This window comes from Glandiceps talaboti, chromosome 14 (assembly GCF_964340395.1).
Source record: "Glandiceps talaboti chromosome 14, keGlaTala1.1, whole genome shotgun sequence".
Taxonomy (NCBI): domain Eukaryota; kingdom Metazoa; phylum Hemichordata; class Enteropneusta; family Spengelidae; genus Glandiceps; species Glandiceps talaboti.
Genome location: NC_135562.1, coordinates 3,664,793 through 3,686,671, shown reverse-complemented (window position 1 = coordinate 3,686,671; position 21,879 = coordinate 3,664,793). Strand labels below are relative to the sequence as shown.

General features: G+C 35.7%; 1 protein-coding gene across 4 annotated transcripts; it reads right to left on the bottom strand.

The window, feature by feature from the left end:
• Positions 1–1,273: 1,273 nt before the first annotated feature.
• Positions 1,274–19,072, bottom strand: LOC144445659 (uncharacterized). Of its 4 annotated transcripts, none has more exons than XM_078135286.1 (24): positions 18,961–19,072; positions 17,929–18,073; positions 16,352–16,530; positions 15,759–15,909; positions 14,958–15,133; positions 14,471–14,621; positions 12,810–12,976; positions 10,935–11,168; positions 10,567–10,794; positions 9,778–10,005; positions 9,282–9,509; positions 8,758–8,985; positions 8,262–8,489; positions 7,718–7,945; positions 7,222–7,449; positions 6,708–6,935; positions 6,212–6,439; positions 5,688–5,915; positions 5,192–5,419; positions 4,628–4,855; positions 4,053–4,271; positions 3,198–3,254; positions 2,434–2,518; positions 1,274–2,310 (listed from the first exon to the last, which is right to left on the bottom strand). In XM_078135286.1, exons 1-24 carry the CDS (start codon positions 19,067–19,069, stop codon positions 2,115–2,117), a joined length of 4,605 nt encoding a protein of 1,534 aa, XP_077991412.1. In that variant the 5' UTR covers positions 19,070–19,072; the 3' UTR covers positions 1,274–2,114. The 4 variants fall into 4 exon arrangements, with proteins under 4 accessions (XP_077991412.1, XP_077991413.1, XP_077991414.1 ...); XM_078135287.1 differs by having other exon boundaries at positions 4,053–4,184; XM_078135288.1 differs by lacking the exon at positions 2,434–2,518.
• Positions 19,073–21,879: the final 2,807 nt, after the last annotated feature.

Sequence of the window (21,879 nt, the reverse complement as noted above, 5' to 3'; positions counted from 1 at the left end):
TGAAGAAGGCGTTTTTTGCAAGTATGATTCTTCGCGTATTTATCACTGTGGAAGCTCTTATCAATTCACAGTATCGCTTTTTTGCATGACGTCACACTCTAACTCGGAGGAATACTATTCCGTTTACATGTAAATGTCTGCTTAAAAACAGTTCTGTTTGAGCATCTGGCTATAGGTGTTCATGGCATGGGATAAGTAAATGCGCGTATGGAAATTGGACGACTGTCGCCTTTTTAAGATAAAGCAGTGTTGGTTTTCATCTTAATTTCAAGATTCTACATTCATATATATATATCTTCATCTCTGCCTTCAGGTTTATCAGATCCACCGTCGTCATTAAACTTCATCCCAAAGAAATCCACCAAAAAGGAAACTTCCCTTTCGACGATAGTCGGTGAGATCATTTTGTGAACCATTGCTTCTTGGACGCCTTCAGGAAACAGGAAACAGGAAATACTAAACAACTGTAATCATGTATCAAGCTTGTTGAAGTCACTTTCGTTTAAATCTCAAATTACTTACAGTGAACTTTAAATCATTTACTAAGAATATTCAATATTAATAGCCAGTCATCTGTCAGCCAGTGTCCTATAATGTATCAACTATCATTATGCAGTGGATGTAATTTACTACTTGAAGTACCCATATGTCTTCCGGATAATATATATAAGTGCCTAGGATAGGATGTCAATACGTCCAACATTGTGAAGGCATATAACCTCAACGGTCAAAGGTGATAATCTGGGGCTGTAAAATGTTGTCACACATCTTATGATTTACGAGGACTTTATATTGACTATTTCAATTATGTGAGGTTGCAAAAAATACAGTTAATATAAATATAACGCGCAAACTTTACTCTCCATATTTTCTCATATAATGTCAGTGTCAGGACTGGTCTTATGTGATCATTGGCAAGGTTAGTATGGGATAAAACTATTCTTAAGTCTAAAGTCATGGCAACATTGCATGTTTCAGTCACATGTATAACTTTCAAATAGCAGTAAGTACTATAGTTAGGTGATTTACTATTTCCTTTTCATTTTGTTATTGAAAGTGTCATGAGATATTATATGGTCGTTGTAGCGAGTGCTATCTAAACAAAATAGCTTTGAATTTCTTATTAGCACAGACAATATCATCGCGTTTTCAATAGGATGTAGCAAAAATATATACCATTGCTAATGTCAGACAGACACAGACAGACAGACAGACAGACAGACAGACAGACAGACAGACAGACAGACACCCGTCACGTCAGTGTCAAGGTCGGAAACATCTAGCTTTATTCATGCAGTCTGTATAAAGTGAGTGAATAAAACCAGTCAGTAAATCATATCATTGTGGTTTAACCCTGCAAATGTAAATTAGATACAATTTCAAAAGGCAAGCTCTGACAAATATCTTGCTATAGAAACGATTAAGTGTACCATCCCATTCCCATCCCTTAACCATCTAATGACTTGTTTTCTAGTAATTCTACATAATTACTATTACAATAGGGGTTCTACCTTTAAAGGGTTCACAACCAAAAGTATATTTGAGAGATCTTGCATCCTGTCAGATTTTGAACTCTAGATATGCACCAAGTAAAACCAACATTTGATGCAGCTTGGAAAACAATAGGTTATATTTAATATAACACCCAATGAAAGATATAGCACTACCACCCCTTGTACATTTTCCCTTTGGCATGGTTACCTTTTCAAAAAAAGCTACTTCTTTTTACTGTGGGTCAAGAATAATATATTTTGGAGCGAATTTCGAAAGAAAATATCATGCGAGCATTTATTATAAGTGTACATATATAAGTCCTTTCTCATCTGCTAAGCATTTCCGGGTGAAGTAGATAGGTATTGTTTGCAAGCATGATTCTTCGCGTCTTTATCACTGAGGAAACCCTTATCAATTCACAGTATCGCTTTTTGCATGACGTCACACTCTAACTCGGAGGCATACGTACTATTCCGTATACATGTAAATGTCTGCTTAAAACAGTTCTGTTCGAGCATCTGGCTATAGGTGTTCATGGCATGGGATAAGTAAATGCGTGTATGGAAATTGGACGACTGTCGCCTTTTTAAGATAGAGCAGTGTAGATTTTCATCTTAATTTCAAGATTCCACATTCATATAGATATCTTCATCTCCGTCTTCAGCTTTATCAGATCCACCGTCGCCATTAAACTTCAACCCTTCGTAATTATCCATTTCCAAGTAATTCGGGTTAACCATAGCATAGGGATTGTCAACTTGATCTCCACATTGATTGCACTGATCCATCTCAAGATTGGTATTCTTCTTTTTTGATCTGTAAATATAATTAAACTATTGCTTCTTTATTTTGCATAATATCATTTGAAACGAAATGTTTAAATGTGAATTAAATATTTTGTTTCCCCTTCATGATCAGGCAATATTATATTTTACTTACCTGCGTTTCCAAATGACGAAACCACAACCTAAAGTTGCTAGAATGCCAACAACAATCGCTATCAAGACAATGCCACCAAATAACCCTAAAAATATAACCAGATGTTCAACTGTATGCCTCCTGTTAGGGATAGATATACATTTGACTGGATGAAATCTGCATGCCAATCGTAGGATTAGTTCCAATAGAAATGAAATTAATTCCATTCTTAATTAAATTTTCATATCCAGTTAATGGTAAATCATTGTAAAATATTGTTTTGTGATGTTTTATCCGCAACGTATGTATCATATGAAAGTTGACACCTGTGTTTTGAGATATTGCCAAATAATCGCAAACCAACATTTATCCAAATCTACCTTAATCCAAAGTAACAACAACTAGCATAGAAGAACATATGTTATAACCAATACTTTATTTCCTCATGAGAAAGGTATTACCATTAATATTTAAAGTTATCCAGTCGTATTACAGATAATAATGACAGACAGACAGACAGACAGACAGACAGACAGACAGACAGACAGACAGACAGACAGACAGTACAGATAGATAGAGACAGACTGCCTGCCTGCGAGGTTAAAATGGCCAAATATGCAAACTGATGATCTGCAAAATGTTTGTTTTTCTTACCTCAATTCACATATGTAATGTATTTGATTTTGTACAGTACTGATTAATGTGTGCGTCAGAATATATTCGTACATGTGATGTACAGTATATGTGGGTTCGAAATTGGGTTTTAGACAAATATCTATGCTTACCATTAGAAACGCCCCCTGTTGGTTCACTCTCAGTCCTGCCAGACAATGTACCCGATGCTTGGCATAAAAACATCGAACGAAATCAGAGTAAATTTACCAACATGGATGCAATGTCTTCAAAATATGTACATGACACATTTGTTCACAATATATCCTATGTTAAAAGTCTGAATTTTGGACTTTAAAATAACCTTACCAAATGAATATAATCACCACAAGTACTATATAATCTTGGTCACATTAAAAGCTTCGGCTTATTGACATAGCACATACGTATATAAACTTAGGTAACTGAAGTTCAATCCTTATCACGTGTGCAGCCTCTCAGAGAGATTTTTAGTTTTAAGAATGTTATGCAATGACAACGACGACTTAAATTGTATGTTTGAAACCAGAGTTATCTATTGGACGATCGCATAATGTCACACAAGCTCAATAAGCGAATTTTGTTCTTTCAGGGGGGAGGAAGGGGTCGGACGTCAATACAATTGCTGAACTTCATTTAGCAATAGTAATCAAATTTCGAAACTATCACTCCACTGATAAAAGGTTCTATATTTACTACTGACATGTTGATAAGTTTATTAAAATTTGCTTCTAATATGAGATACAGTACTGGGTTTACGGTGGTATTTTAATGTGCTTACCATCATGTTTTAACATTGTATCGATGGTAGTGGTGTGACCGCTACAATTGTCATCAAGGTTTACATCACATGTGAACATGTCGATGTCCCACTTGTGAATGTTCATTTATATGTTGGTTGTTGTAAACGGAACTTGCTTATTGAGTTTTCCGGCATTGTGCGATCGTCCCTAAATCAATGAGCAATAAATTTATATTACTTATATCACCTCTTGCATTATTGCGCTGGTTTAGAAGAACACATGTGAAAGCACCAATACCATTGATACATATTTCACCATTTGCGCAGGGGTTGGAGTTACATTCATCCACATCACTGCCACACGTCGGTCCAGTCCATCCTGATATACAAGTACAGTTGTAATGTCCTTGACCACTGCTACATAGTCCTCCATTCAAACAAGGGGAACTTTCACACATGTTTATGTCTACATGAATGGGATAATTCTAATATTTTTATTCTTGAGATTGCTGCAGTCTTTGAGTGCTTATCGCTAACAGGATTCCGTACTACTTCTTTTTGGACCAAATGTAAATTGTATAGCCGTTTCCTGAATTTACATATAGACCTGCTCCTACAGGATTTCATACTACCCTCTTGTGTCAATAGTCATAGCAGGTTTTTTTCATCATTCAGATATATTATATATTAATGCAATTTCTTTTCAAGATTATTATGATGTTTTTACAATTGGGTTGAACGATGAATGGTAACTTGGAGAAGCCTGTTAGCATATTCTTTCTTAGTTTCAACTAATGTATAATGAGTATATACAAATCTTACCTGACTCACATGATTCCCCAGTATATTCTGGCCTACATACACACTGAAACCCATCATGGAGATCGTAACATGTTCCTTTGTTAAGACAGGGATTAGAAGCACATTCATCAATTCCTTGTTCGCATATATTTCCTGTCCAACCCGTTTGACATGTACAGTTATAGGTACCAAGAAGGTTTTCACACGTTCCATTATTATGGCAGGGGGAGCTAAGGCACTCGTCTATTTCTGAAAGGACCAATTGACAACGAATGACAAAGGAAAGTGTAATCAAATATACTTTATATGTGTATACACAGTAGTACATCACAAACACATACATATAAAGGCAGTTTAAAATCTTTGCTGACTGAGTGACATGGGCAAACACACCGAGACATGCAGACAGACAGACAGACAGACAGACAGACAGACAGACAGACAGACAGACAGACAGACAGACAGGCAGGCAGGCAGGCAGGCAGGCAGGCAGGCAGACAGGCAGACAGACAGACAGACAGACAGACAGACAGACAGACAGACAGACAGACAGACAGACAGACAGACACTTTGCTCGTTCATTACCTGTTTCACATTTCACCCCTGTATATTCTGCATTGCAGTGACATTGGAAACCATCGTGTAAGTCCCAACACGTTCCATTGTTTTGACATGGATTTGAAAGACACTCATTTATTCCTTGTTCACAGGTTTGTCCTGTCCATCCGGATCCACATGTGCAGTTGTACGAATCAACGAGATTCTCACACGTCCCATTATTATGACATGGTGAGCTGAGACAGTCATCCATGTCTGTGAAGAAATAATAATGTATACGGCATGTTAAGCATTGAATATTTTGACTGTGTATAGATTGATGAAGTATTAACTAAGGAAATTTCTGAAGGTTTCTTCAATTGTACTTGGTTCAAACGCTTGTGTTATAAGCAAGTGAAATAGTTCATTGTAGTTATTTCAAACATTACAGCTGATATTTCTGTCTTGCAACTATTAAATGCCAAACGAAATGTTCAATATGAATGTTTAAATTCATATACGTGAATTAGTTTTAAATACGTACCAAGTCCACATGTTGAACCAGTCCAGCCTGAAGAGCAAACACATGTGTATTCGGAGATGCCATTAATACACGTTCCACCATGTTGACAAGGATTTGAAGCACATTCATCAACGTCCATACCACAAGTTGGTCCACTCCATCCAGAGATACATGTACATGTGTAACTACCTTCTAGATCTGTACACGTTCCTCCATTGAGACACGGAATACTTTGACATCCATTAATAGCTGTTACAAAATGCGGGAGTTAGTAGCGAAGATATTCAATATAAAATAAAACTGGTTGCACATCTAACAATTGCTTTTAAGCAGACTTCATTTACTTATCTTTATATCTGTAAGATTGTGTTCTTATATATGAGAACTGAAAAGCTGCATACGCTATTTATAATAATCAAATAAACACATACATACATACATACATACATACATACATACATACATACATACATACATACATACAGACAGACAGACAGACAGACAGACAGACAGACAGACAGACAGACACTTTGCTCGTTCATTACCTGTTTCACATTTCACCCCTGTATATTCTGCATTGCAGTGACATTGGAAACCATCGTGTAAGTCCCAACACGTTCCATTGTTTTGACAGGGATTTGAAAGACACTCATTTATTCCTTGTTCACAGGTTTGTCCTGTCCATCCGGATCCACATGTGCAGTTGTACGAATCAACGAGATTCTCACACGTCCCATTATTATGACACGGTGAGCTGAGACAGTCATCCACGTCTGTGAGGAAATAATAATGTATATGTCATGTTAAGCATTGAATATTTTGACTGTGTTTAGATTGATGAAGTATTAACTAAGGAAATTTCTGAAGGTTTCTTCAATTGTACTTGGTTCAAACGCTTGTGTTATAAGCAAGTGAAATAGTTCATTGTAGTTATTTCAAACATTACAGCTGATATTTCTGTCTTGCAACTATTAAATGCCAAACGAAATGTTCAATATGAATGTTTAAATTCATATACGTGAATTAGTTTTAAATACGTACCAAGTCCACATGTTGAACCAGTCCAGCCTGAAGAGCAAACACATGTGTATTCGGAGATGCCATTAATACACGTTCCACCATGTTGACAAGGATTTGAAGCACATTCATCAACGTCCATACCACAAGTTGGTCCACTCCATCCAGAGATACATGTACATGTGTAACTACCTTCTAGATCTGTACACGTTCCTCCATTGAGACACGGAATACTTTGACATCTATTAATAGCTGTTACAAAATGCGGGAGTTAGTAGCGAAGATATTCAATATAAAATAAAACTGGTTGCACATCTAACAATTGCTTTTAAGCAGACTTTATTTACTTATCTTTATATCTGTAAGATTGTGTTCTTATATATGAGAACTGAAAAGCTGCATACGCTATTTATAATAATCAAATAAACACATACACACACATACATACATACAGACAGACAGACAGACAGACAGACAGACAGACAGACAGACAGACAGACAGACAGACAGACAGACAGACACTTTGCTCGTTCATTACCTGTTTCACATTTCACCCCTGTATATTCTGCATTGCAGTGACATTGGAAACCATCGTGTAAGTCCCAACACGTTCCATTGTTTTGACATGGATTTGAAAGACACTCATTTATTCCTTGTTCACAGGTTTGTCCTGTCCATCCGGATCCACATGTGCAGTTGTACGAATCAACGAGATTCTCACACGTCCCATTATTATGACACGGTGAGCTGAGACAGTCATCCACGTCTGTGAGGAAATAATAATGTATATGTCATGTTAAGCATTGAATATTTTGACTGTGTATAGATTGATGAAGTATTAACTAAGGAAATTTCTGAAGGTTTCTTCAATTGTACTTGGTTCAAACGCTTGTGTTATAAGCAAGTGAAATAGTTCATTGTAGTTATTTCAAACATTACAGCTGATATTTCTGTCTTGCAACTATTAAATGCCAAACGAAATGTTCAATATGAATGTTTAAATTCATATACGTGAATTAGTTTTAAATACGTACCAAGTCCACATGTTGAACCAGTCCAGCCTGAAGAGCAAACACATGTGTATTCGGAGATGCCATTAATACACGTTCCACCATGTTGACAAGGATTTGAAGCACATTCATCAACGTCCATACCACAAGTTGGTCCACTCCATCCAGAGATACATGTACATGTGTAACTACCTTCTAGATCTGTACACGTTCCTCCATTGAGACACGGAATACTTTGACATCTATTAATAGCTGTTACAAAATGCGGGAGTTAGTAGCGAAGATATTCAATATAAAATAAAACTGGTTGCACATCTAACAATTGCTTTTAAGCAGACTTCATTTACTTATCTTTATATCTGTAAGATTGTGTTCTTATATATGAGAACTGAAAAGCTGCATACGCTATTTATAATAATCAAATAAACACATACATACACACATACATACATACATACATACATACATACATACATACATACATACAGACAGACAGACAGACAGACAGACAGACAGACAGACAGACAGACAGACAGACAGACAGACAGACACTTTGCTCGTTCATTACCTGTTTCACATTTCACCCCTGTATATTCTGCATTGCAGTGACATTGGAAACCATCGTGTAAGTCCCAACACGTTCCATTGTTTTGACAGGGATTTGAAAGACACTCATTTATTCCTTGTTCACAGGTTTGTCCTGTCCATCCGGATCCACATGTGCAGTTGTACGAATCAACGAGATTCTCACACGTCCCATTATTATGACACGGTGAGCTGAGACAGTCATCCACGTCTGTGAGGAAATAATAATGTATATGTCATGTTAAGCATTGAATATTTTGACTGTGTTTAGATTGATGAAGTATTAACTAAGGAAATTTCTGAAGGTTTCTTCAATTGTACTTGGTTCAAATGATTGTGTTATAAACAAGTGAAATAGTTCAGTGTAGTTATTTCAAACAATACAGCTGATATTTCTGTCTTGCAACTATTAAATGCCAAACGAAATGTTCAATATGAATGTTTAAATTCATATACGTGAATTAGTTTTAAATACGTACCAAGTCCACATGTTGAACCAGTCCAGCCTGAAGAGCAAACACATGTGTATTCGGAGATGCCATTAATACACGTTCCACCATGTTGACAAGGATTTGAAGCACATTCATCAACGTCCATACCACAAGTTGGTCCACTCCATCCAGAGTTACAGGTACATCTGTAACTACCTTCTAGATCTGTACACGTTCCTCCATTGAGACACGGAATACTTTGACATCCATTAATAGCTGTTACAAAATGCGGGAGTTAGTAGCGAAGATATTCAATATAAAATAAAACTGGTTGCACATCTAACAATTGCTTTTAAGCAGACTTCATTTACTTATCTTTATATCTGTAAGATTGTGTTCTTATATATGAGAACTGAAAAGCTGCATACGCTATTTATAATAATCAAATAAACACATACACACATACATACATACATACATACATACATACATACATACATACAGACAGACAGACAGACAGACAGACAGACAGACAGACAGACAGACAGACAGACACTTTGCTCGTTCATTACCTGTTTCACATTTCACCCCTGTATATTCTGCATTGCAGTGACATTGGAAACCATCGTGTAAGTCCCAACACGTTCCATTGTTTTGACAGGGATTTGAAAGACACTCATTTATTCCTTGTTCACAGGTTTGTCCTGTCCATCCGGATCCACATGTGCAGTTGTACGAATCAACGAGATTCTCACACGTCCCATTATTATGACACGGTGAGCTGAGACAGTCATCCACGTCTGTGAGGAAATAATAATGTATATGTCATGTTAAGCATTGAATATTTTGACTGTGTTTAGATTGATGAAGTATTAACTAAGGAAATTTCTGAAGGTTTCTTCAATTGTACTTGGTTCAAAAGATTGTGTTATAAACAAGTGAAATAGTTCAGTGTAGTTATTTCAAACAATACAGCTGATATTTCTGTCTTGCAACTATTAAATGCCAAACGAAATGTTCAATATGAATGTTTAAATTCATATACGTGAATTAGTTTTAAATACGTACCAAGTCCACATGTTGAACCAGTCCAGCCTGAAGAGCAAACACATGTGTATTCGGAGATGCCATTAATACACGTTCCACCATGTTGACAAGGATTTGAAGCACATTCATCAACGTCCATACCACAAGTTGGTCCACTCCATCCAGAGATACATGTACATGTGTAACTACCTTCTAGATCTGTACACGTTCCTCCATTGAGACACGGAATACTTTGACATCCATTAATAGCTGTTACAAAATGCGAGGAGTTAGTAGCGAAGATATTCAATATAAAATAAAACTGGTTGCACATCTAACAATTGCTTTTAAGCAGACTTCATTTACTTATCTTTATATCTGTAAGATTGTGTTCTTATATATGAGAACTGAAAAGCTGCATACGCTATTTATAGGGAGAGTAGCGAAGATATTCAATATAAAATAAAACTGGTTGCACATCTAACAATTGCTTTTAAGCAGACTTCATTTACTTATCTTTATATCTGTAAGATTGTGTTCTTATATTTGAGAACTGAAAAGCTGCATACGCTATTTATAATAATCAAATAAACACATACACACATACATACATACATACATACATACATACATACATACATACATACATACATACATACATACATACACTCGGTCACTCATTCAGTCAGTCAGTCAGTCAGTCAGTCAGTCAGTCAAACAGTTTATTTTATTGATTCTTTCGCTCGCTCGCTCACTCACTCACTCACTCACTCACCCACTCATCCATTCATTCATTTATTTGCAGGAAAAAATAAAAGAAATGAAATTTACCAGTAGCACATCTTTGGCCAGTCCATCCGGTTGCGCAAACACAAGAGTATATAGAGACTCCGTTTATACATGTTCCGCCATGTTGACAGGGGTTTGAGATACATTCATCAACGTCATTTCCACATGTTGGCCCACTCCATCCAAATCGACAGCTACATCTGTAACTACGCCCAATGTCTGTACACGTTCCACCGTTGAGACAAGGACGACTCTGACAGTCATTGATAGCTGTTATTAACAAAAAGATACTAAATAGTTCAAAACGTGCGAAAGGAGTAACTTCACGTTCGTTTGTACATACATACATACATACATACATACATACATACATACATCTACCTAAATTGTTTATCACCTTTTATACTTACCAATGTTACATCTAGCACCTGTCCAGCCTGAAGGACAAACACAGGTGTATGTTGCTATTCCATTAATACATGAACCACCATAGTAGCAGGGATTCGAGGCGCATTCGTCAATATCATTACCACATATCTGTCCTGTCCATCCATGTGTACAAGTACAGCTGTATCCCACATTAGACAGAACATCTGAACATGTCCCTCCATTCAAACATGGTGATGTTGAACATATATTGATGACTGCAGTGAAGAAAGACGAATAATAGATTATAGTACGCTATTGCCTTATCAAGAACACATCTCAGTCCAAAATGGGATGGTAGCTTTTCTTGATAATACATTTGTCTTCTTATAACGCCTAATTGCAAAAACAATAAGTATGCAAAGGACTCATTACAATAAAATCTCCATCAAATACGGACAAGTGTGCCTTGTTATTCACTGTTGTGTGTTGAAATTGCATGAAATTTGAAGACTGTATCCTTACCTATGTACCAAACGTATTAGTTATGCAAATGACACATTAGAAGATATATCAACATTCTTTATCTTTGTCAGTATATTCAAAACTATATGACATTTGAAGTGTAATTTCTTAGAATATTTCAAACTTTGTTAATTGTGGAAATCATGCATTAAAATTACAAGTTACACCAATAAGCTTTATAGTATACTGCCGCTGTATTATAATCAATATATGTGCTGAATTGTATGAAATGTGAAGCTTCCATTCTTACGATAATATTTAATTACCAAACAATAATTATACAAATGACTCATTTAAACAACACACTACATTAACAAATGTTGCCGATGACAGAATGCAATTTTCGCAAAGTTTTGACGTGACACGGGGTCACAATGAACTCTCAGCAGTCATGAATTAATACTTAGAACAAATATTTGCATTTCACTAATAGTATTCTTCTGAGATGACAACATTAAGTCATTAAAAGATCAAAGATTTCAAATAATGACTAATTAAAGGCAGCTGGAAGAACAATGGCGTTATCAAATTGTTTAGTTACTTTTATTATTTGTCACTATTATTTAATTAAGGCAACAACGTGGGTTTTTTATTCGTTTATGGTGTTGATGATTTTGTGATCCAATCATTTAAATATTGTATAATTTAGAATTTACAGTTGAAATAAAGTATGGATTCACTTTAGAAGGGAGCAAGCTGAAGAAACAGCTAGGCCTAGACTAGGAGCTTCGATATGTTCCGTGGCTACTTCTGAAATGATTTAAAGTTAACAATGAGCATTGTATATTGTGTGCTAGCTATTTTCCTAAAGTCCAAATGATCCCTTTTACAAGTGGCGATATGATATTAATTCGAGCATAGTTACATGCTCTGCCAGCTAGGTGCGGAGATCAAAGAGTAACACAAGGTTATAGAAAAAGCGCGTTTTGTGTTCGTCGACTTATGTACCAAATTATGTTCAATATGAGTCTCACATTTTTACTAAAAATCTTTACTTCTGGCAAATTCATTAGAATTCAGGCATTATAGTCTTTGCGATATTTTGTTAACAGACAGACAGACAGACAGCAGACAGACATCGACAGACAGACAGACAGACAGACAAACAAACAAACAAACAAACAAACAAACAAACAGACAGACAGACAGACAGACAGACATCGACACATACATACGTACGTATGTACATACGTACGTACGTACTAACAAACTTTGAAGGTGAAAACGGATCAAGCTACAAAAGCGTATATGTTATATACATGCAAAGACATTGTTTTTTAACATTTTACACCGACATTATAGTTACGTACTGCAGATATAGCGAATTGTTATAACAATATTGCATAGGAGGGGGAAATAAACTAATGACATTGAATGAATGATTGCTAACATACCTGAACTACATTCAACACCTACGTCCTCACCATGCGAGCAGTCTTCAATTCCAAAACCCTGATGTTCGCAACTTTGAAGATTGTGCTCATCTCCATTACAATTGACATTATCCATCCAAATTGTACCCGTTCCACCTCCAAAGGTACTGATTACTCTTATAGCTCTTCTGCAATTGTTGTTTATAAATGTATTACAAACTGACGATTAGTAAACGTATCTAGTAGCGATGGGAATTGAAACCACTAGGAAATGCTTCTTACAATGTATACAATGAAGGCCAGATCATGTGATGACATTTCCAGTGAAACTCCCTGTGGCTACAGATGTTCAATTTCAAAAACAGTTATAATATGCTTAAGTGAACAGGATACAAGCGATATGATTGAATAACAAGCCAGCTTTGAAATATAATTATATTTTGCAAAATATTCTTTCATGCTGGCCCTGTAATGTAGATTAATGAGCAAACCTCTATAACATTCCATCGTAATTTGAATAAATAGATTGAATAACGGATACGTCGTTCCCTCTGAAAGACTTTAATCTTATTGATCTGGATTGTTAGGAATCACATACAAAATTACTCATGCAAAATCGTGGTAGACCATGTACGCTGATGTTATATTCGAGGGCCCTGGACAAGAATTGGTAGCTAAGCATAGCAGAAAATGAAGTTTAAATGTAGATGGCAAAATCACACTTCTACAATGCCAAAGTATAAAATACACTTGATATGAAAGGCTAATACACATAAATGAACTTTTCTTTTAGTACATATTTCAAAATTCAGCATCGTTTTGAAAAGAAATTAATAGTGTCATATGAGCACAGCGATGAATTTACCCTGCCTTGAAATGGAATCGCCCAAATGACGCAATTCTTCCTACGCGAGATGTTGTATGTGATTTCACGTTCCCTATGTTTTCAATGTTTAGCACATTAATTGGGTTTAATATTTAAGACCTGCTCTGGTTTTTGGTGGTAGATATATACGCGGCAGATGCAATTTGCTTGTATGAAACAAAAGATATCCTATATGTAATGCTTTATTTCTACTAGATTAAATAATATATAACTGAAACAGTTATTATAAAAATGAAAAATCCTCACGGGATTTTCAAAGCCATAACACATTAAATATGTCCTTAATCGAATTGTATTAAGTTGTGGAATGTGAGGTCAGTATCTATGCAATGGCCGAATAATGTAGGAACCTGGCGCAGTTTTACTCGAAGTGTCAGTGATCATAATGTCGTTTTATCAGAGATTGACTATTAAAACTGGCTTTTAGGGTACCGAAAAAGTATTTTCGTTATCACACTATTAAACTGACATACACATACACAGATACAAATACAACAGCGAGGGCCTTTAGATCTCGATGTGGATTCACACCATGGTCTTATTAGATTTTACTAAAAGTTTGTCATATCGTACACGACAATATGACTAACTTTTACAAACGTAAACAAACTAACGAAAGCCTCTCGTGAACCTACATCAGTGGCACTCGCAGTTGTTTTGTATCATTTTACAGTATACAAGAAAGATACATTTTCGGCAATTCTAAGCTAGTTTGATTTCTCCATCGCATTACTGGCATCTCTACATAACTCCTTCAAGTTGAATAATCTTTTAATGTAATTATAAATCTACGTACGCATATCCAACCTGTCTACAAACAACGTCGGCGTCTTCGATCGAAAAGCTGTCGTCACAGACCGTGCCCCACTCTTCAGAGTGAAATATTTCCACTCTTCCTTTATTAGGAGAATTTCCATCAGCTAGGCGAACATCACCAACAGGGACCCCTTAAAACATGTAAACATATAAAGCGTGAGAGTAATTATATACAACCAAATAAACCGAACAATTGTATAATGTATGTGAATAGAAATATTTAAGATCATGTAATGTTTCCTACTTGTGTTTACCTAACTACCTAAACTCGTAACTATTTCCCATAATACCTTTAGAACTAATGAGGAAGGGCTGCGTTTATTCATAATTCTACTGCAATCCAGTAGTATGCTGTCTCTTACTTGGCCGTGTGAAAAGAACATATCTGGATTTGATTCTCAGAAAAAACAATGAAAAGTTAGTAAATTGAATGCTTGTATAACCAAACAAAAATATATGATGAGTACCTGACATACGACAAGTAACTCCAGCATCTTCTCCATGACTACAATCTTCAACTGCCCATCCTTGGTGTGTACAACTGCTAAGTTGACTCTCTGTTCCACTACATCCAAGGTTATCTAGCCATATCGTACCAGTACCTAGGCTAAAGTGAGCAGAGGCATGGGCTGACACAGCACCACTGTGAAAGAAATGCAAAATCTATGCATCATAAAATATAAATCATTATAAATATATATATAAGTATGGTTAGAGAGTAATGTCGTCCTTACAGACAACTGTCCCTGGGACTAAAATGTCCCTAACTATATAGAAGGTTCCCACCCCAGGCTGATTACTATCAAAATCTTATTGTCTCCGCCTACTGTATAGATGAAATAGTTTACTGAAATAGTTAAATAGTTATATATGATCTAATCCTCTGAGGAATTCTAGCATTGGATAGTATTTGCCTGTGGTAGTAATGTTAGCACATAATCATACACGCATGATGTACCCACACATGGTATTGTTCGGGAAATGAGAGGGGGATAAGACAACAAGCAAACTTTACTGCAAGGTGTGGAAGAGAAAATGTGGAGCACTACAAAATGAGGGATGCGAAGGGAAAGGACTTGTAAATTTCGGTGTAAAATGGGGGGTGTCACGTTGTATATTGCTCATAGTTTTAACCAAATTAAACCTCGAGAGCGGTCGTTTGCCAAGTACATTTGCAAAATTTCTTGCAATAAATTCGTAAGCCTATATATCTTTATCAGGCAGGTACCGCCCTTTTTACCTCTGATATTGCATGTGGTTGCCCTTACCTATATCCCAGTTGTTTACAAATAACTTTAGCCTCGTTTATATCAAAGTAATCATCACAGACTGTACCCCATGCACCGTTGTGATAGATTTCCACTCGTCCATTATTTGAGGAACTTTCATCTGCCAATCGGATATCATATTCCCTAGGAGCTGAATACAAGCCAAACCAATGAGGTTTTTTAAAATTTATTTTAGAAAACATTCATGTCTGCTGGCTCCCATAAGAATATGTATGTCGCTAACAAGAGTTTCCATAAAGTAACGAACGAGGCTCATTATTTCGCGTCAATCGTGCATGATGCATGTTCTGTAAAATCATGAAATAACTTCCTATGAACAAAATGTACCTTTATAACCAGGAGTTATATTCCCCTTTAAAAGCTCTATAAAGGTACTTCGTACTCGTAATCTACTCTTAATTAGTATCTGAAGCATGTGATGTTTATTTCATTTATTCTTAATATGAGATTAAGAAAGAACACGAACAAATCAATATTGTGCCCAATTAATTCAGAAGAATTAATTTAAAACAACTGCGTGCGATGTTATGAATGGTGAAAAAACAACACATTTACAAAATGCTATTTCCTACCAGAAGGTACGGTACAGTGTACACCAGCATCTTCACTATGTTCACAATTATGGAGACCCATACCATAATGACCACAACAAGTCAAACGCCGTTCTTCTCCTCCACAATTTACGTCATCCATCCAAATTCTTCCGGTACCTTGTCCAAAGTACGCCTGTGTATATACTAATGCACCATGACTGTAAATAAAGCCAGATTTTAATTGGATGCCTCCCGTATGTCCAAAACCATACTTTTGTGTTTCTACACATACACACACGTACTTGGCTATAGCTATTACACATGATGTGACCCCTAATTGGAAAATTAACTATATGAAACAATATAACATTTTGAACATATTGACTAATTATCAAACAATCTTTTATGCAAATTTCTCATTCAAAATAAAAGCTACATGATCAAGCTTTTAAAGTACATGTGTATTTGTTATGTTTGATGTATGATGTACCAAAATATATGAAACGTGAAACTTCCATTCCAAAGTGTTGTCTAATTATCAAAAACCACTGATTATGCAAATAATACATCACTATCTATAACAAACCATGCACTTTGTTATTATCAATGCATACAATAAATCATATAATATCACAGTTCATATATGTAGCAAATTATATGAAATTGGAAGTTTTCATTATTTGCAGCCTGTTGGTCAAATACCATTAATCTATGCAAAAGATTCATTAAATCAAGAGCTATGTTAACAGGCTTTATAGGACATGTGTGTTTTGTTATGGCTGTTTTATGTGCCAAATTGTATTGTAATTTAAGTGTGCATTCTTAAGATATAGCTTATTTACAGATCAGATTTAAACTTTAGATTGTTGTTCCTCAATGGCTTGTCGAAAAAAAAATTCTGCTCTACATGACATTGTATATCCATTAGCTACCATTAGTTAGTAATACTACTTCAATAAACGCAGCTTTGGAACCACTGCCGACGCATTATCTGCTTCTACAAAAGTTGAATTTGGCGTATATTCAACTCGCCGTAACTTTCAATAAAGTCCACCATTTTAGATACTGTAAAATTGGTGATTTGTTGACAAATACTTGATCGACCGAAATTTTGCTTCAGTTTTTCGCTCATAGTTTCCTTAATACCGACCGGAAGGTTTACAAATTTCACATAAAGATGAATTCTTATAAAAAGTCTTTGCCAAGGTCTTTGTGTAACGGTCCGTTCAAGAATTTTCTGTAGAGCATTAGAAAGCGGGTGATTTGACCCGGAAGTTAATGATGACCTGGTTTGCCCGATGGCCTTTTCATGGTTTTAGTCTTGCACGGCAAACAGAAACGAGGGAGTGTAACCATGTTCCTAATTATCGAAGTACAAACAAGATTTTGATTGAGAATGAAACAGTGAAGATGATCGCATGAATTTATCTGGGAAAATTCTCCGTACAGGAGGTAAACATTTCAATGAAATCCAGCCATCCTTTCACTTCACTTATTCTCACTATTGCTTGTTTTTCATTCTTTAAAATGTTGCTAAAGGTGTGAGTGGGTGAGTGAGTGAGTGAGTGAGTGGGTGACTCACTCACTCACTCACTCACTCACTCACTCAAACTTACTGATATCCTAGTTGCCGACAGATGACTGTAGCATCATACACATCAAATCCATCATCGCAGACAGTGCCCCAGGAACCACCGTAATATAGCTCCACACGTCCTCTATTCACAGAGCCTCCATTTACCAAACGAATGTCGCCAGGTTCTGTCAATAATATGCAGGTCCGATTAGAAAACTGTTTTGAGTTTTGATAACTGGTTTATAAGCATAGGAACACATGTCGTCATATTAGGTAGTCTTGACAGAATGCTATGTTGTTGACTTCCCCTATTATTTAAATGTAGTAGACCAACTTAGTTTTACAACATGCTGAGACAACAACCCACGCCACTAGCGTGGTGTCATTGTATTAGAATAAGCAATGACGTAATTTCTAACGAAAAGGAACTGAGTAATGTGAACTAGAGTTTCAATAAAAGTTCGCGATAGTTGAATAAATGAGAAAGGCGTTTTATTTTTCTTACCCGACTAACACTATGATTATTTTGTATTATCTTGTTTTACCCAATTATCTTGTTAATGCTAGCCTGACCGCTATGACATTGATAATATCGGTGTAATGTATTGGCAACAAATTCTGCTCAGTCAATCGAGTGACAGATATTCTAGACAGTATACATTTTCACTCCAAGCTTAGGTATGTATATTGTGCACACAAGAGCAGCGATGCCATAATGTAGCTAATGTCAGATTTGTGTATTGGCTATGTACAGTGAGATACAGAAAATGCTAACATTGATATTGACGCCTTCCCATTTTAGACCTCCTACAATATCTTTTAACCCATCACAAATATATATTATTCACAATATCTTGCAGGTTTGGTTGTTCTTTTTACGAGTGTGTGTGGTCTCATTTGCGTTTCATATTGCCCTGTGCATATCATGGATAATCATTCTCGATACAAAGCAACAAAAACTTTACGGTTCTCTACTACATGTACTAGAAATAGGACGTGTACTTCCATTCAATGGTACCCGGAAATAAATAAATGCGACGGTTTGGAACCGTATTCTAGAAATAGCACTTACCCTGTCCATTCGTAATCATGAACAACGAACACAGTAACACTCCATAGAAATACACAAAAAAGGAAACTTTCCTTTCAACGATATTCGGTGAGATCATTTTGTGAACCATTGCTGCTTGGACGCCTTCAGGAAACAGGAAACAGGAAATACTAAACAACTGTAATCATGTATCATGTTCAGGCTTGTTGAAGTCACTTTCGATTAAATCTCAAATTACTTACAGTGAACTTTAAATCATTTACTAAGAATATTCAATATTAATTGCAAGTCATCTGTCATCCAGTGTCCTATAATGTATCAACTATCATTATGCAGTGGATGTAATTCAACTATTTGAAGTACCCATATGTCTTCCGGATAATATATATGAGTGCCTAGGATAGGATGGTAATACGTCCAACATTGTGAAGGCATATAACCTCAACGGTCAAAGGTGATAATCTGGGGCTGTAAAATGTTGTCACATATCTTATGATTTACGAGGACTTTATATTGACCGTCACTATTTCAATTATGTGAGGTTGCAAAAAATACAGTAAATATAAATATAACGCGCAAACTTTACTCTCCATATTTTCTCATATAATGTCAGTGTCAGGACTGGTCTTATCTGATCATTGGCAAGGTTAGTATGGGATAAAACTATTCTTAAGTCTAAAGTCATGGCAACATTGCATGTTTCAGTCACATGTATAACTGTTTCAAATAGCAGTAAGTACTATAGTTAGGTGATTTACTATTTCCTTTTCATTTTGTTATTGAAAGTGTCATGAGATATTCTATGGTCGCTGTAGCGAGTGCTATCTAAACAAAATAGCTTTGAATTTCTTATTAGCACAGACAATGTCATCGCGTTTTCAATAGGATGTAGCAAAAATATATACCATTGCTAATGTCAGACAGACAGACAGACAGACAGACAGACAGACAGACAGACAGACACCCGTCACGTCAGTGTCAATGTCGGAAACATCTCGCTTTATACATGCAGTCTGTATAATGTGAGTGAATAAAACCAGTTAGTAAATCATATCATTGTGGTTTAACCCTGCAAATGTAAATTAGATACAATTTCAAAAGGCAAGCTCTGACAAATATCTTGCTATAGAAACGATTAAGTGTACCATCCCATCCCCATCCCTTAACCATCTAATGACTTGTTTTCAAGTAATTCTACATAATTACACCATTAAAATAGGGGTTCTACCTTTAAAGGGTTCACAACCAAAAGTATATTTGAGAGATCTTGCATCCTGTCAGATTTTGAACTCTAGATATGCACCAAGTAAAACCAACATTTGATGCAGCTTGGAAAACAATAGGTTATATTTAATATAACACCCAATGAAAGATATAGCACTACCACCCCTTGTACATTTTCCCTTTGGCATGGTTACCTTTTCAAAAAAAGCTACTTCTTTTTACTGTGGGTCAAGAATAATACATTTTGGAGCGAATTTCGAAAGAAATATCATGCGAGCATTTATTATAAGTGTACATATATAAGTCCTTTCTCATCTGCTAAGCATTTCCGGGTGAAGTAGATAGGTATTTTTTGCAAGCATGATTCTTCGCGTCTTTATCACTGAGGAAACCCGTATCAATTCACAGTATCGCTTTTTTTGCATGACGTCACACTCTGACTCGGAGGAATACTATTCCGTTTACATGTAAATGTCTGCTTAAAAACAGTTCTGTTCGAGCATCTGGCTATAGGTGTTCATGGCATGGGATAAGTAAATGCGTGTATGGAAATTGGACGACTGTCGCCTTTTTAAGATAGAGCAGTGTAGATTTTCATCTTAATTTCAAGATTCCACATTCATATAGATATCTTCATCTCCGTCTCCAGGTTTATCAGATCCACCCTCGTCATTAAACTTCATCCCTTCGTAATTATCCATTTCCAAGTAATCCGGGCTAACCATAGCATAGGGATGTTCAACTTGATCTCCACATTGATTGCACTGATCGATATCAAGATTAGTATTCTTCTTTTTTGATCTGTAAATATATTTAAACTATTGCTTCTTTATTTTGCATAATATCATTTGAAACGAAATGTTTAAATGTGAATTAAATATTTTGTTTCCCCTTCATGATCAGGCAATATTATTTTTTATTTACCTGTGTTTCCAAATGACGAAACCACAACCTAAAGTTGCTAGAATGCCAACAACAATCGCTATCAAGACAATGCCACCACATAACCCTAAAAATATAACCAGATGTTTGTGAGTTTTTATCACCAACGTATGTACCAAATTATATGTGTTTTGAGATATTGCCAAATAATCGCAAACCAACATTTATCCAAATCAATCTTAATCCAAAGTAACACCAACTAGCATAGGACACATGTCATCAATATGTACATCAAAGTATACGACATTTACTGAATGCAATCTTAAGATATTGCCTAATACAAAAACATCATGAAGTATGCTAATTTCACTTTAAAATGCAAAGCTACGTCAATACGTTTTGTACGACACGTACGTTGTGTTGTCATAATCCCACAATTATATGAAATGGGAAGGTTACTCTCTTAATATATTTCCTAATTATCATAAAGCTTTAATTATGCAAACCTTGGCATAACCAAAATATACATTAAATTGCATGAGATTTGAATGAAGCATGCATTAATGAAATATTGCTTAATTACAAATTATCGTTCAGTTCAATGGGCATTAAAAATTAAGCTATATTAATAACTTATGTTGGACATATACATTATCATCAATATAGACACCATGTTATATGAAATTTGAAGAATGCATTCGAAAGATATTGTCTAAATTCTGGAATAGTTCATTCTCCCAAAACCTAGATAAATACTTTATTTCCCTCATGAGAAAGGTGTTACCATTTTCATTTAAATTTATCCAGTCGTCTTAGAGATAATAATAACACGAC